General features: G+C 40.8%; 9 protein-coding genes across 9 annotated transcripts; 8 read left to right on the top strand and 1 right to left on the bottom strand.

Annotated features, from left to right (window-relative positions):
* Positions 1 to 495: 495 nt before the first annotated feature.
* NEHOM01_0590 (SWI/SNF related-matrix-associated actin-dependent regulator of chromatin subfamily C) lies at positions 496 to 2169 on the top strand (the record flags this gene model as incomplete). The annotated part of the gene is made up of 1 exon (XM_051489468.1): positions 496 to 2169. One exon carries the CDS (start codon positions 496 to 498, stop codon positions 2167 to 2169), a length of 1674 nt encoding a protein of 557 aa, XP_051345428.1.
* A 718-nt stretch (positions 2170 to 2887) lies between these two features.
* Positions 2888 to 4150, top strand: NEHOM01_0589 (26S proteasome regulatory subunit N5; the record flags this gene model as incomplete). Its single annotated transcript, XM_051489467.1, has 1 exon — positions 2888 to 4150. The coding sequence occupies one exon, from the start codon at positions 2888 to 2890 to the stop codon at positions 4148 to 4150; it is 1263 nt and encodes a 420-aa protein (XP_051345427.1).
* NEHOM01_0588 (uncharacterized protein) lies at positions 4147 to 4455 on the top strand (the record flags this gene model as incomplete). The annotated part of the gene is made up of 1 exon (XM_051489466.1): positions 4147 to 4455. The coding sequence occupies one exon, from the start codon at positions 4147 to 4149 to the stop codon at positions 4453 to 4455; it is 309 nt and encodes a 102-aa protein (XP_051345426.1).
* Positions 4456 to 5085: 630 nt separating this feature from the next.
* Positions 5086 to 7017, top strand: NEHOM01_0587 (uncharacterized protein; the record flags this gene model as incomplete). Its single annotated transcript, XM_051489465.1, has 1 exon — positions 5086 to 7017. The coding sequence occupies one exon, from the start codon at positions 5086 to 5088 to the stop codon at positions 7015 to 7017; it is 1932 nt and encodes a 643-aa protein (XP_051345425.1).
* A 438-nt stretch (positions 7018 to 7455) lies between these two features.
* NEHOM01_0586 (uncharacterized protein) lies at positions 7456 to 8439 on the bottom strand (the record flags this gene model as incomplete). The annotated part of the gene is made up of 1 exon (XM_051489464.1): positions 7456 to 8439. One exon carries the CDS (start codon positions 8437 to 8439, stop codon positions 7456 to 7458), a length of 984 nt encoding a protein of 327 aa, XP_051345424.1.
* A 93-nt stretch (positions 8440 to 8532) lies between these two features.
* Positions 8533 to 9810, top strand: NEHOM01_0585 (uncharacterized protein; the record flags this gene model as incomplete). Its single annotated transcript, XM_051489463.1, has 1 exon — positions 8533 to 9810. One exon carries the CDS (start codon positions 8533 to 8535, stop codon positions 9808 to 9810), a length of 1278 nt encoding a protein of 425 aa, XP_051345423.1.
* Positions 9811 to 10289: 479 nt separating this feature from the next.
* NEHOM01_0584 (serine/threonine protein kinase KIN1/2) lies at positions 10290 to 11651 on the top strand (the record flags this gene model as incomplete). The annotated part of the gene is made up of 1 exon (XM_051489462.1): positions 10290 to 11651. One exon carries the CDS (start codon positions 10290 to 10292, stop codon positions 11649 to 11651), a length of 1362 nt encoding a protein of 453 aa, XP_051345422.1.
* Positions 11652 to 11804: 153 nt separating this feature from the next.
* On the top strand, positions 11805 to 13769 carry NEHOM01_0583 (uncharacterized protein; the record flags this gene model as incomplete). The annotated part of the gene is made up of 1 exon (XM_051489461.1): positions 11805 to 13769. One exon carries the CDS (start codon positions 11805 to 11807, stop codon positions 13767 to 13769), a length of 1965 nt encoding a protein of 654 aa, XP_051345421.1.
* A 986-nt stretch (positions 13770 to 14755) lies between these two features.
* NEHOM01_0582 (uncharacterized protein) lies at positions 14756 to 16225 on the top strand (the record flags this gene model as incomplete). The annotated part of the gene is made up of 1 exon (XM_051489460.1): positions 14756 to 16225. One exon carries the CDS (start codon positions 14756 to 14758, stop codon positions 16223 to 16225), a length of 1470 nt encoding a protein of 489 aa, XP_051345420.1.
* Positions 16226 to 16614: the final 389 nt, after the last annotated feature.

Raw genomic sequence — 16614 nt, 5'->3', positions numbered from 1 at the left:
TTTAGCATGTAATAAAGTCAATGAAGTCAATAAAGCTAATGACTACTTATTGAGTTAGTTTAAGTTATGTATTAGTCTAACTCAACCCACCCCACCACAACCCATCCCAATACTAACACAACCCATCTCAACATGGTATATATACATGATTTAAGTCTAAGTACCCAATCATATTCCAATCACATTTCCACCCAATACCAATCCAATCACATTACAATCACCTTCTAACTACATATGCACCAATCACCTAATACCAACTCAACTCAACACCACCTCACCTCACCTCAACACCAACACCAATCCATTATTTTCCTTTTATGGTAATATATTTACAGACACCAACCCAATACTTACCCAATATTTTCTCAACCCAATACTAACTCAACACACAAACTCAATACTAACACCAACACCACCCTAACATAACATAACACAAGATAAGATAAGACAACCAAAGCATATCTACTTATTAAACCCAAGACTTTGTTTTTTTTAATGCAGCGCGATTGGAGTGCACGTATCGAGAAGGTTCCAGTGCAAAGTAGACCGTATAAAGCCGGAGAAGTCCCTAGAGAGGAAGTCGTTAATATTTCAAAATCACAACAAGATAGTGATTTTGATAGCCAAACAGTCGAAAAAGAGTATCCCCATCTCTTTAAACCACTAGATAGTGAGATAACAACTCCTATCTTAGTTCCTATGCACTCTACTTGGTTTAATCCCCAACGCATTCATGATATAGAAAGAAGAACCTTTAAGTTAGAAGGAGAAGAAGAACAAAACAAGTACATGGAGATAAGAAATAAGATCTTTAATATCTTTCAAAAGAACTCAGATATGCATTTAACAATTACTCTCTGTCGTAAAAATCTTATCGCTGATATCTCAGAAATCATAAGAATTCATTCTTTTCTAGAACATTGGGGTTTAATTAACTACAAGATAGGAGTTAAAAGAGATATGGCTGGTATGTTATCTAAAATCAAAGATCAAGGCGTTGCTTTAAATGATATCAATTTAGGTTTAGGTTTAGGTGATGTAAATATTAAGTTGGCTAGTAATAGTAGTAATGATTTAGATAAGACTGATTTAGGAGATAATTCAGATAAGTCTGAATTAGATAAGAATAATCAAATCAAAAACAAAAACAAAAATTTAGATAGTGATAATAATTTATTAGTAGTTGGTGAGTCTAATCTTAGTCCAGCAGGTATTCTGCCTAGTCTTACTAAGAGTCCAGTCGATCCTTTAAGAGATATGTCTAAGACTCATCATGTTCAAAGTAGTGGGCCAAGGATTACTAGTATTCCTAGTGCAGTTGAGTGCACTGAGTGCCATAAATCTATGAATGGTTTAAGTGGTGAAGATAAGATTTATTTTGCTGATAAGGAAAGAATTATCTTATGTAAAAGTTGTTTTGATTTAGGGAGATATCCTAGTAATTTCTCCTACACTAACTTTCACTTGCTAGAAGCAGGGGTTATTAGACAGATTTGGACGCCCGAGGAAGAGATGCTTTTACTAGAAGGAATTGAAGGGTACAAAGATAACTGGAAGGCCGTAGCAGCTCATGTTAAGACTAAAACAGTTGAACAATGTGTTTTACACTTTCTAAAGATGGGCATTCAAGATCCATTGATTGAAATGGAAGCTATCTCGTTTATTGAAAGTAAAGTCCTCTTTAACTATACGCTTAATCCGGTTATGTCTACAGTGGCTTTCTTAGCTAGTGTAGTGCATCCAGGTGTAGCTAGTGCAGCAGCTAAGGCGGCGGCTGAGGAGATACAGAGATTAGCTGGAGAGAAGCAAGATCAAGTAGAGGAAGCACCTTGGCTTAATGATAGGTTGAATGAGATAGCAGCTGTGGCCTTATCTGCCTGTCTTAGTCGGGCGGAGGAGCAGAAGAGTTTAGAGGAGGGGAAGAAGGAGCGGTTATTGGAGTTATTGGTGGAAAGTGAGTTAAAAAGGATTGAGCATAAGATAGCTGAATTTACTGAACTATCTAATACATTGAAGAAGGAAAGAAGTGATTTAGAAAAGATGCGTGAAACATATCGTAAAGCTCATTTTGAAGCCCGGAAAGAGATATCAGAGATTGTATCTAAAGTAAGAAAGATATGTGAAGAGACGGGTCGTAACTTCGAAGAGATCTTCTTTAAAGAGCAGTAATCAATTAAGTTTTGGTTTAGTTAGTATTAGGTTGGTATTTTGGTATCTTATCTTATTTTGATATCTTATCTTAACCCAATTCATCTTATTATCAATAAAAATCACATAAGTAATTGTAATGCCCATGGGATGGATAACATCCATTAGCCAATACATACTCCATTAAAGACATTCCTTGAGACGAACACTGGCACCGTTTATTAAGTAAATGTGGCTGTGTGTGAGAGGATGACGTCATATCGAAGTATATCGTAGATATGCAAAACTAATTTGGTTATAAGACCCTGAGTCTATTAAAGTTACGTGTTAGTATTGGTTTAGTACTAAGTAGTGAGCAGCTTGCCAGTGATCAGGTTGATCGTTGTGGGAAATGAGTAGTGGTCGTATGACAGCACTACAATTAAGTTGAGTTAAGTATTAAGTTGAGTTAGTATCTATAATGCATTCATAGCTAGTAAGTCTTATGTGCAACAAGTATAGCTTCATTAAATATCTCTTATGTAAGCATACCTTTAATTATCATAACTTAATCACAAATAAACCATATCTTATCTTATCATAATCTTATCATAACCCAACCCAACCCAACTCAATCATAACCCAACTCAACTCAACCCAACCCAATCCAACTCAACTCAACTCAATACCAACTCAACTCAACTCAACTCAACTCAACTCAATACCAACCAAATTAATAAGCTAATTTCTTTGTTTGGCCATGCATAATATGGACTCTTTATTGGAGCAAGAGAAACACTTTCGATTGAATGGTGAAAAGGAGCAAAGTACTCGTATTCTTCAGGAACTAGTAGATCATAGTTTGCCCCAGGGTTCTGAATCTCTTTTAGAAACGATTAGACTAATGGGTAGACGAAAAGGCCAGATTAAAGAAGCCTTTGAAAAGATGATACTTTATGCCTATGATAAGATGCTTAAACAGACTAATACTACACTTTCTCTTTATTCTTATCGTGATACACCTTTAATTGATATTAAAGAAGCCTATTCTACTCCAGCTAGCACTACGGCTAAAGATACGCCATTCTTGCAATTCCTGCAGACTCTGCTTAGTACGGTTATTGAGGGTAAGATATACTTGGAAGGTTTGCGTGTCTTAGTTACTGATGCGATTAAGCAAATCTATTTATCACAAGGAGATATTCAACAAGGTTTACTTAGTATCTATAATGTTAATGTTGAGACTTTCTCTTCTTTACCGGTTGATGAAGTTCTTAAGTATCAGTTGGAACAAATGCGCTTATCTATTTTGGCTAAAGATCATGAAAAGGCTGGTATTTTGGCCAATCGAATTAGTCAAAGACAGTTGCAAGAAGTGCCTAGTCTTAAACCGGCTTATCTTAACCGGATGATTTTTGTTTATCTGGGGAAAAAGGAGTACTTTAATGTAGCGGCTATCTTTCAAGAAATGACGCAATCAGATGAGGAAAGTAGTAGTACACTTACTCATTCGACTGCTCCGGCTTTTACTATCTTTTATGCCCTTCTTTCTCTCTTCCATAGTTCGACTCCTTATCTCTTACAGAAAAGTACGGAGCATAAGCTTTGTTCTGATGCCGCTCGGGTCTTAGGAGAGAAGTTCTTGGCTCGCCATCTTATTCAGCCTAGTGCTTTGTTAGCCGTACTTAACCAATCAGAAATCTTCCCAGAACTTATCAATTACCACCAAAAAGAGATAGAAAGAACTATTCTACAACATAATTTACGAGTAGTCTCTTCTTACTATACTAGGATTACTATTCAGCGTATGTCAGAAATCTTTCAAATGCCCGAAAAGGAAATTACTGATCTTATCACAGAAATGATAAGAGCCAAACTTATCAATGCCGAAATAGATCAGATTTCAAGTACGCTCACTATTCATTCTAATCAAAATGAACTAGCCGAATGGACCAGTAGTATTGAGAAGTGGCTTGATCTCCTTATAAAAATAAGTCATCGCATCTCTAAAACCGAGCAATGACCCATCGTAGCACTAAACATTACCCTGCGCAGGGCATCACCATTACTATTCTTAGCCGCGATCCTTTTCCCGAGCAATCTCCACAAGTTAATGACATTCTGGCTTCTGGATCACCTGGATACTATACGGTTGATCAGACTTCTACTCCACCTCGAGTAGCCTATAGCACTCAACCTCCTTCTGAAAGTCTCTTTCTTCCTCCGGAGCATTTCCAGCCACCACCCGATCCTAATGATCCCTTCCGTAAGTTTGATCCAGATAATGACCATCTACCTCCTCCCGGCAATCCCTCTTATTTCATCTAAACCTCACCATCTCCTACTTACTATCCCCCACTCACCATTTCCCACCCAATACTTCCCACCCAACACTAACCCAATACTCTACCTAATAGGATGAAATAAACTCATTTGAACATCAACTGGTTGGCTTATCTATTTATTTGTTCATTTACTGATTTGTCTTTTGAGTTGCTTAGATCTATCTAATCCAATCAATCTAGTTACTAAATCCAGTCTGCAAATTCTGATTAACCAATAAGAATATTGTCTTGACTTATCTAAAGGCGTATTTAAATAGAGATGGGATTAGCAGGCCACTGAAATACATATCTCAATTCTACTATGTCACTGCCATCCCAATCCCGCCCCACTACCATCCCAATCCCATTCCAACACTAACCTAATACCAACTCAATACCAACTCAAGTACAGATAAAGACGATGTCAGCCCGACTCTTACTTGATATTAAGGAGCCGCTTGAGTGCTAGGAGTACCTATAACCCTTGTGGCTATGGCCCTTGCTATTGAGTTTATGGGTGTTTTAGTTGCTTAGTAGTCTTTGGCTTGATGTAGATTGTATCCTTGGGTTAATTTATTGCGGATATCAGTTTGATGGGGATTATTGATTTATATTGTAGAAGAGAAAGAGAGATATGAAACTATCCTTTGAATCTATGGGAATTGGACTTGCTTGGTTGCTGAGCTGGTCAAGTAGTCCGTCTAGCGCTAAAGATACATCTGTGATAAGATGGTGGCATGAATGTGCCAAGGTAGAAAGTGGCCATTGGCTTGCTCGTAGCGCAATTGTCTATGAGTCCGAACGCTTGTGTCCAAACTTAGACACCAAGGATCTAGCAAAGCTTAATGGTCCGGAGGGCCGAGCACTGAAGCGGTACATACAATACTGGAAAGAGATACTAAAGACGGGACCGGTAGGACCTTCTGGCACTCAACAACTTGTTGCAATCCTAGATAATTGCCAGCGGATTTCTAGTCCTCATTTCGACTCTTGTCCTATTGATCTTGAGAAGTACTCTTTATCGCAGGCACTAATTGAGATTGCTGACAGCCTTAAAGAATACCAGGCTTTAATCCAAGCTTATGCTCAAAAGCTTACAATGGCTGGCAGTGCGCCTAATGGGTACTATCTTAAGCATTTATTTGAAGTTGCCAATAGCGAACAATTTGGTGATCAGTACAAAATATCCACTGATGATATCCGTGGCTTTTTCAACGATTTTATCACTATCAAACAATATACATGCAACTTTAATGATTTAACCGAAAATGATATCGAAAAAGCCGTTAGAATTTGGAAGGAAATTGTTGAAAATCCCGATCGGCCGCCAGCAACCAACAAGACTTTTTGTGTCGAGAAACAACTTAGACACTTCTTGTATCGTGTAATGAAAGGCCAGTTATTTGCCTTGAACTTTTTAGATCTTCCTAAAAGTCCTATCGGGAGATATTGTGAGTTCCAAGTTAATTCTGAACAGAAGATAGTATTTGAGTCCTTTTTAGACCTAAAGATGCTTGATCTCATGACAAGCCTGCCGGCTAAGGACGCAGCCCAGAAGATCTACCGAGTTCTAAAAAGCATTAGCGACTCGCCCTATTGGGTAATCTGGAATGAGCATGTAGACAAAGTGCAGAATCACTTGGATAATCTCCATAGGTCTCTAAGCACCGCTGGTACTTATGATGTCGCTGCCACCGATCATCCTAAGCAACGGTCCGATGCTCTGATGGCCATATCAGATCATGCCCAGGCGGTCTTAACTAATGTGTACCACTTACGAGATAAACTTGTTGAATCTTTAGCGGTGCATCCTAACAATACCAATAGCATTCATAGTTGTGTGGACTACCTCATTACTAAACCCAACCCAGACTTAACCCAATCCCCCAGTAACACTATAAGTGAAAGCACCACCCTCAACGAGCTTATTTCTGAGTCTAATGGGCCTAATAACGCCAGCCACAACTACGATGAAGTCTCTGGCTCTTGCACACCCAGCGGTGCCGCTATTGAAGAGCCCATTACACAAAACCAATGCACAACCTCTTCTCTTTCCAGTCCTAACAACACAACCAGTAAGACTACCCCGCCAGATCCAGAAGAATCTCCCGAATCTAACAATGACCCAACAAGTAAGACTACCCCGCCAGATCCAGAAGAATACCCCGAATCTAACAATGACCCGACAAGTAAGCCCCGTAAATCTGATCCAGAAGAATATCCCGAATATAACAATAACCCAACAAGTAAGCCTCGTAAATCTGATCCAGATGAATCACCTGAATCTAGCAATAGCCAGACAAGTAAGACTAGTAAGTCAGATCCAGAAGAATATCCCGAATCTAGCATTAGCCAGACAAGTAAGACTAGCAAGTCAGATCCAGAAGAATATCCTGAATCTAACAGCCAAACCGAATCTAGCACCCACTCCAGCACCACTCAGCCCAACCCTAATACTAATCCAGCAGACAGTGTCTCTATCAGCCTTAGGGTTGTCCTCAACTTAATCGTTTTATATTTCGGCATGAGTGGCTTAGTCTGTGTCACACTCTCCTGCCTATTATAATCATGAGTGTTCTACTCAACCCATTATACTAACACTATCTTCAGAATTTCTAGATAGCAAAGTTAAATCTGGAATTCCGGAAAGAAACATCTCTAAAACCAACCGCCAAAATCCCCGCCGCCAAAAATGAAACCAGCACATCCAGACTACTACTACCTTAGGCTTTTAAGACACCAGAACCAGAAAGTAATAAAGAGATACTTTATTGAACCACTCTAACACCTACTACCAGTTTAAAATATGCCCCAACAAACTACACTCCCACCAACTCACAATATCTCACCAATGTTTTGAAACGGCCATCAATTTAACAACTATCCAATAACTATCTAATAACTATCTAATCTAAATCTAAATCTAAACCCAAATCCAATCCAACAACCATCTTAATATAATCTAAATCTATTTCTAGGCGTATTCTGAATATTTATTATGTCACTAGTGGCCGTTATTAAAGTGGTATTTCAGGCCGTTCGGGTTCTTGTAACGCTTGCTGCACCCGGGCACATCACACGCATAAGGCTTCTCACTCTCCACTCCCCCGCCTAAATGCCCCCGACTCATATGATACTTAAGCCCATAGGCCGAAGTGTACTTCTTGTTGCACCCCGGATGCGTACACTTAAACGGCCTCTTCTTATCCTCATCTTCATAATGCGACTCCCCTAACATCTCTACCTCAGCATCCATATTAAAGTCCTTAACTACCACCGGCGGCAACAACACTCCTAAAGATAAACTCTCAGATTGCAGAATCGTATTGTAAAAGGCAGTCGGCTTAGAATAGTCGTAAGTCATTGACGTATCATTAAAAACCATAGTAGGCACTTGCACTACTTCATTATGACTCTCACCCCCATGCCACTTAACATGTTGTAACCCATCTTTCTTATTCATAGTAGAAATGAACTTATAATGGGACTTCTCATAATGCATCACTAAATCACGTAAAGTAGGCAAAGACTCACCACAGCACTGATAATTACTCTCAACACTTTCATCTACGCCCTTAGAGTTCTCTTTGAAAGTAAATGGAGATAGATCAGAGATACAAGGACCTGCTTGTTCTGGAATCTTTAAGGAAATACCCGGTTCTTCTACTATCTCGGCATCTATACTTGTTTCTATACTCTTCTGGATAGAATCGTAATCTAAAGGGATGGGTTTACGTTTCTCGGGCTGTGATGAGTTAAGTAGTGATGAGTTGGGTGGTGATGAGTTAGTGGGTGGTGATGAGTTGGTGGGTGGAGTAGTAGTAGTGTTAAGTGGAGTAGTAGTAGTAGTAGTGGTATTTGGAGTGGATGAATTATTTGTGTTATTATTGCTGATATTATTGCTATCTTGATTTGTTGCTAAAGAACTGTATTTAGTTTCAGTTAAGCCATTTTCTTTATCCTCAACGGAGCTCATTCTCTCGCTCATCTCCTATGAATTTATATAATTGTAAAATATATTACCAAAAAGGAAATCAGCAGCCAATTGGCGCAATATTTGCGAAGGAGTCCAATTTATTTTATGAAGGAGAGGAGGGGGCGAGAAAGGAAGCGGCTGGATTTAGTGGAGGCGGAAATAAGACTCCTGGAAAAGGAGAAGGAGATGGGGTCGCATGTAATGGTGGATATTGAAAGTGAAGCTGAGATTAAGCGGTGGGTTAAAGGTCGGCCGATAGTTAGTAAGGGTGGGGTTTTAGGTAAAATAGATGGTAAATTAGATAAGATTGAAGTTGTTAAAAATAACAACAAAGATAATAATGATTTAAATAAGCAAAATAACGGATTAGGTGGGGGTTTAATTGATAATGAGGCGGTTAATGGGTTAAGTAAATTGTACTTTGAAATGAGTAATTTGCCTTTGGATTATATGTTGGGCCAAAGTAACAAGATGGTCTTAACGGCTGAGTGGGAGTTATCTTTGTTAGAAAGAGAGTGGATAGATAGATTGCGAGAAATAAAACGGGGACTAGATAGGAAAAGGCTACTGGAAGAAAAAGTGGCTAGTTTAGGTACGGAAGTGGAAGTAACCAGGCGGCAGATAGTTAAGAGTACTCGGGCTAAGCAGTACTACCATAAAAGAATAGGTAGTAGTGTTAAGTTAGGAGGTAGTATGGTAATGGGTGACCTTAAGTTGCAGAATAGGTTGGGTTTGGGTGGTGTTAGTTTGGGTGGTTTGGGTGGTAGTAATAGTAGTATTAGTAGTAGTGATAAGTTGGGGCGGTTGGTGGCTGGGGCTGAGTTTGAAGAGAAGAAGAAGGAGAGTGTTAGTGAGGAGGAGTTGCAGAGGAGGTATGACGTGTCTTTGTCCCTCTTTTCTTTGATGAAGGCTAATAAGAGTGCTGTGCGTGTGAGTATTCCGGTGACTAAGAAAAGTTCATCTGCTATGCACTCGTCACATGCTGCTTGCTTAGAGAAGGTGAGAGCGGAAGCTGGACGTATTTCGACTATTCCGGAATTGGCTAGGTATAGACAGTGCCGGAGGCAGCAGGAGCCTCAGTCGCAACAAACAGTTCATTTGCACAAGACGGCTAAGCATGGTATTCCTATCATTTATGCCCAACCGAGTGTTAGTGGTGCTGGTAGCGCAGTTAGTAGTGGTGTAGCTGGTGATAGTGCTAGTAGTGTAGTTAGTAGTAGTGCTGGTGATAGTGTTAGTAGTGGTAATGCTAGTAGTAATGTAGCTAGTAGTAGTGTAGCTGGTGGTAATGCTAGTAGTGCTAGTAATACTGTTACTAATCCTACTGCGACTAAGACTGCTGCTAACAATGATAATAGTGCTAATAATGGTAATAATAGTTGATTCAAAAACTATCTAAATCTTATCTTATCTTATCTTATCTCAACTTATCTCAACTTAAACTTAACTTAAATCAGTAAATAGACAACTAACTAGTTCAATTGTTATATCTTGTTTTAATATATGTCATTATGGGTTTATTAGATACTGTATTGGATTAGTATTGGTATTGGGTTGTGTTAAACTGAATTGGATTGCATTTCTATCATTACTAAGCAGGAAGTATCAAGTACTAAAGTAGATACTAACTGCATCCTAATATAATACCAACCCAACCCAACCCAACATAACTCAACTCAACCCAACTCAACATAACAGAATACTAATGTAATCTTGTTTATGTGGGTTGTTGAGTGGACTTGGCAGTCTGTCATAATGGTAGTAGACTCCTTGCGGGGAAATCACTTAGCCCCTATCGATATAGAATGGGACTCCGTAGGGGTAGGAGTCGCGAGTACTAAAGTGGCTAAAAAAGGCGGGGTATGCAGATACCAGTGCCAGAAGAAAAAGACCTTCAGAATAACAAGTATATTCTGAAAGAAGTTATTGAAACCGGCACAACCAGTTGTGTTTATCGTGGGATTGATACGCGCAGTCAGCAGACGGTGGCGATTAAGGTGATTAGTCGGAAGAAGTATGTTGGGCTTGAGAAACGGCAAACCCGGGAAGAACGTATTCTTAGAGAAGCACTTTTGTCCTTTTTGGTGGCGCATCCGCATATTGTAAGATTGCGGGAGTTTTGTTACTCGCCGGACTTCTTCTTCTTGGTCTTTGATCATGTAAAAGGGGAACAGTTGCTGAAACGGATTGTTCGGAGTAAACGGTTGTCAGAAAGTGTGGCTAAACGATACTTTTTGCAAATGTTAGATGCCGTTGGATACTGCCATTCCCATCATATTGTTCATCGTGATATCAAGATCGAAAATATTTTGATTGATCAACATGATAATGCTAAGCTGATTGATTTTGGTTTGGCTAACTTCTATGAAGAAAAAGGGTTCTTGGGGACCTTTTGTGGCTCGCTTTACTTTGCGGCGCCAGAACTCTTATCTGGGAGCCTTTATGAAGGACCGGAGATAGATGTTTGGTCGTTGGGAGTGGTGCTTTATGTAATGGTTTGTGGCCGCGTGCCTTTTGATGACCGGAATATGCGATCTCTTTACCAGAAGATAATTGCTGGGTCTATTTCGACGGAAGGCCTGGCGCCGGAGTTGGCTTCGCTGATTCTGCGAATGCTTGATCCGAATCGACGGACTCGTATTACGATTGCAGAAATATACACCCATCCTTGGGTGGCCCGGGTTTCCAGTCGCTCTGTAAGTCCGCCGGCTATTGCGGAACAGAAGCTGCCGGATGCAGAGCAGTGTGCATATTTGGACTATTTGTTTGGCGGACAGTTTCGGTTGCGCGATGGCCGGTATGCGGGAGCTTTGAGTAGTGTGGCTTCGTTGGCGGCCGATAAAGCCATGGGGCGTCGACAGCCCGACCGGATTGCGGCCATTGCTGAATTTGCCAGCGATCGGCGCTTGAAGATTGGTCGGCGCATGTTTTCGCACTGGGGTGGACTTCGAGCGGCAGAAACGGCTGTGGTTAGAAGTGTTGAAGCTGCACTGCATGAAGCCGGTTTGGTTTTTGGCGTTGAGGCCGGCCGGTATGTTTGTGCAGATGCAGCAGGTGAGGATGAGTTTGCCGTACAGGTAGTTAAGAATAGAATAAGCCGCGGATACGGAGTGGAGGTCAAAGCGGCCGTTCGAACGGCTCGCATGCGCGAACTTGAAGGATTTATCCGCCGGCGCATGCGTCAGATCGTTGAAACTGGTGGCTGGGCAGGTTCATATCAGTAATAATAAAGAAAAGATACGCCGTAATTGGATTATTTGACTCGTCCTGTATTTTATGCTAAGTACTCCACTATTTCCTTATTAGGAAATTTTCCTTATTAGGCAAACGAATTGCCTAACTGGGTAAAAAAGAACGGATTTGCATTTTATTTTCCAATGTTGGCTCTAACTAAAGTAAACCTGATCTTCAGATATCTATCTGGTGGTAATCAAAAAGGTTGGGCTAAATTAAAGCTGTTGGTTTGCTTTGGATGTCTTTGGCTGCTGGCCTGGGCACTTCCGGAATCTGTATCGCAAGTCTATGAGGATGAGTTGGACGAAGTTAATCTTTCTGATTCAGATGTGCAATTAGAGTCTCTTAGACTGGTCGTAACCAACCAAACAACGAAGGATGAGTATAAGTCGATGCTTAAGAATATTGTCGAACACAAGTATGCTCATATTGAGATAGATAACCAACTCGCCCGCCCAGTCAATGCCACAAGCGAACCATATTTACACAACGTAATTGCGGCCGCTATTAGCTCCACTGACTGTCACCTTTTGAGTTTAACCGGGCTTAGTCTTGGTTTAAAGAGTCGGACTAAGCTTATTGCCCACTATAAGGATCTCATTGACCGTTTTATTAAGAGCCATCCAGAATCTCTTGATCTTCCGGGGATTAGTATAGATATCCAAGACTGTGACTTTATGTTCATTACTACACTTCATAAGCTAGTTGCAACTAAGCGAACACTTCATAAGCTTAACGTGAAGGGCTGTGCCGAAATTCCAAATCTCGCCTGGGTTCAATCACTTCCTTGGTCCTTCACACAGGAATGTGTCTTTTCGATAACGAACTGTCATCTGGCCGATAATATTCAAACGAACTTGTATCACTTGGGCCAGGCGACTGCAATGTTCAACAATTTATCTATTTCAGTAAGTAATATTGTTTGTGACGCTATTGTTGAAGGCTTTGTGTCAATTACTACTAAAATTAACCTATCACGAGTTACGCTTAGTCTTAGCCTTGGCAGAATCTATGACTTAGTTGTGCTTAATTCAAGGATTGTTAATCTAGAGAAGCTAACTATTACGGAGCCGAAGCCGGACGATTGCGAACCTTGGCTTGATCAACTTTCGGCTCAACATTCTAAATGGGTCCGAAAGTCTTGGCACATCGTGCAACCAGTAGAAGTTCAGATGTCGAAATATTACTATCAACAGGCAAGCAAAGAAAGTACCCTATCTGAATTCTTAACTAAGATAGGAATAGTTGGCAAGGCTGAACAGGTTATCTTTACTTATCAAGATTGGTCTAACCTCATGATTTTCAAACTGTTTAGAATTCCCTACACAAATAGTAACCTCGATTCAGAACAACAAAATAGCGGCCATTGCCGAATAGATTTGACCAAGATGGTTAGCCATGAATCAATTCAACTTATTCTCTCCCAATACATTGCCCACTACCGGGCCATTCCGCAGAGCTCGTACGAGACTGTTGAGATTGTTGGTGGTCAAATCATCAGCTCAGCAAATAAGACTGACATCGAGCACTGGACAGCTACTTTACGTGAGCTCTTGACTATTTGTGCCCTTATCAAAGTACGACGAGTGGTGGTGAGCGGTAATGATGAGTATAAACTAACTGCATCTACTTTAGCTAAGTCCTCCTCGGCAGAGTCTCTTCTAACTACACCAACTCCAACTACACCATCTTCAAGTAGCCGATTAAGCAATGCATCCGAAAGATCCAAACGAGGCTCTATCACGTCTGGTTCAGCTAATTCTCGCAACACTAACACTCTTTATTCAGAAGCAGAGGACATAACATTTAGACCGCCAACTCGGTCTGAGACCCCGGAGTTTGGGACACTAGAGCTTCTCAATGTTACTCTTCCGACAATCTTGCTGGTGGTAGAAGATCTTCCCAGTACGGGTTACTTTAAAACAATAGAAGTATTCGGGCCGATAGAGCTAGATTCTTTTGCCAGCAAGATATGTGACCTGCTAAGCACTTACCCTAAGCCAGATATTGCTCTAATTAGATTTTATGGCCTAAATGGGATGCCTTTCGAGATCAAACCACTCTCCAGCCAATCTAATCCTACCACTAATCCTATTCGGCAATCTTGAGACATGCCAGATAGCAATTGATACCATCCCCTGTAATCGGAACTGTCTTACTCGCACCCCCTGAATACAACAAGGGTATGGATAATTATGATGCTACTAGCTATCTTAATCTAACTAATAAAAACCTAAGTTAGCCTCTATCTGTATTGTTACTTTCCGCCTCTTCTTGACACCATTATACCCCCCGCAACCATTGTCTCAGCGATAACCTCACTCTACCTCAACACCAACCCAATACTATATACAATCCCATCCCAACTCAACCCAATACTAAGCCTATTTCAGATTAACTTAATACTATCACAATTTCATGCCAAGTTTAAAGTAAATTAAACCCCTTCAGATTTGAAGTTCTGATCACGTTTCTTTGAATTCTAGCTGGATGTACCAAAGAAGCCGTGCTTAAATTAACGATATCTATTTATGCACAACAGGATAATCCATTCAAGATAGAACTTGAATCTAGTCGACGAACCCTTCTTATCGGCCAGCAGTGCCAACCCAATAGGATAAGTATTGGCTTAGTAGGAGATAGTCTTTATTCATAGTTGGTGAAACCCGAAATTACAAGGAAGGAATCTTGAAGCTCAGATTCTCCTTAGAGTTTCCGCGTGTCTTTATGGAAGCCCTGGCAGCACTCCTTTCAATTAGGGCCCATTGCTCCTCACTTTGTTATCTCCTCAGACGCCCAAATCATCTCAATTTATAGATCTAAGTAGCTATTGCATTTTTTAACAAAAGGAGTAAAGATAGTGTTTTCTATCTCTTCTGGAATCATGATATCGATTAATTCTGAACAATAAAGACCATAGTATCGACTGTTTATTCTCTTTCCTCTATACTCATTAACTAAGCCAAGATGAATGTTTGAGTACTGCAATTGATATAAAAGAGCTACAGTGGCCACATGGCCAGCGGACCTAACCAACCAAGTAGATCAGAGAGATCTTAGGCTATTCTTTATCTCTGCCATTCTTTTTAAGAGGATGGGCGCGTATTTGTCATTCATATGCATTATTTTGGTCGCCGCGTATCTTTTCGGCTTTATTGGCAACTATGGCGGCATTGTGACCAAAACACCAAGCACAGACCAAACTCAAACACCGGACAAAGCACCAGTTAGTGAAGGTCCGAGGTATACTGATACGTGCGCACGGGCTAATATGGTAGGAGCAATAATCTATGGGGATGTACTGAAACAAAACGGCGACCCCAATTACAAACCATCCAAAACGAGAGCACTAGATAAGGCAGGTATGCCACAATTCCATCACGAAGAAAGCGCCCCGAACAAGCACCTCTGGGCCTTATCTTTTACTCGAGGCGCCAGCGGCTATTCAGAAAGCTATCAAACAGTCAACCTTTTCCAGAACTGCCCAAAAATTCCAAACATATCTGGCCTGTACACAACCATTGATGTCGAAAAACAAGCCTTTATTGCGGCCATTAGAGATACCATGATCCGGGCAATACAAGAAAAGGACAGGATAGACAAGACTCTTACTGCGCTATTAGACATAACCGAAGACATAAGGATAGGAACAATTGTTGATAAGCTGATCAATATCTTAGGTCCTGCTGCCGACCAAGTACAGGATTTTATATCCCTCGACTCCGCCCTCTTACTTCACAATGCAATCATGTACGAAAGTGCCTTTGGTCTTGAATCCTCGGACAAAGATAAGTCGTTAGTACGACAGGACAACAATCGCCTATTTACCACCCGGATTAACCGTATAGCAATGGATACATTCGATAAATGGTCCGCCATTCTTAAGCAGGCCGCCTTAGAAACAACCCCGCCCAAAAACCTATCCAAGCCCGATAATTGTTTGGAGAGACAACTTTACCACTTCCTGATCGACTTCGTTCGATATCAGACCTATATCCACAGTATTCTGCACATGCCCAGCACCCCACTAGGAAAGTACTATGAATTAACCATTAGCAGCGAGCACAAGAATATTCTATATCGTATGCTGAACATCGACATCATCAAAACAATACAAACGGCTACTCCCGAGGGAATTGAACGCACCATATATGTAAATGCCGCGAAGATAAGCGCCGCAATTAACGACATATACATGAAATGGGGCTGGTCAGAGGTTTCCACATTGTCGGACTATAACAACCCGCGTGACATGATAAAAGGAACATCCCGCAAGGCACTCCGCCTCAACCAAATCCGCCAGCGCCTGCTCTACGAGGTGGACGGGATTCTTTCCACACAAGAAATCCAGGAATGGATAGGTTTCTTAAGTGCCATGAACGAGCACTTTATGGGTATTGTAAAGGGTCTTTCTAAGTTGAAAAAGCAGTTCAAGGTGCCCCTATCCTATGATTGGCCCATGGCCAAATCCATGGGACAGTGTGCCAAGGCCCTCACTGGCTTCTCTTATAAAGGCCGGCCACTTTCAAATCCAGATATTCCAAACCCTCCAACTTCATCCTAACCAAAGCTCTATCACCAACCCCACTATCAAAAGCTACCATTCGCTAACTAAATCAAAATCTTTGATTCCAGACGCATAATTTGCAAGTCCCCTTTAAATAGTATCCCACAACAACTCTTCTCCCTCATCTCACTAAATCTACCTCCCACCGCCAACTACTCAATGTATCTCCGGCTTCTAACTACTATAACCCCGTTTCGATAACTTTAAGCATTTAACCGAAAACCTCCAAGGAGAGTATGGAAGCAGGTGTACTGGAAGGCTACTTAGTATGTGCGACGCTTAATACAATGGTTTTTATTCTACTCTTGCTTATCTAACCCAATAAAGAGCTTTTGACACAAGATAGTCAGATAGCCAGACTACAGTCTAACTGGCCTGTTATATTT

This window comes from Nematocida homosporus (genome assembly GCF_024244095.1).
Source record: "Nematocida homosporus strain JUm1504 chromosome Unknown 4463, whole genome shotgun sequence".
NCBI lineage: Eukaryota > Fungi > Microsporidia > Nematocida > Nematocida homosporus.
This window is presented reverse-complemented; position numbering and strand designations above follow the sequence as displayed.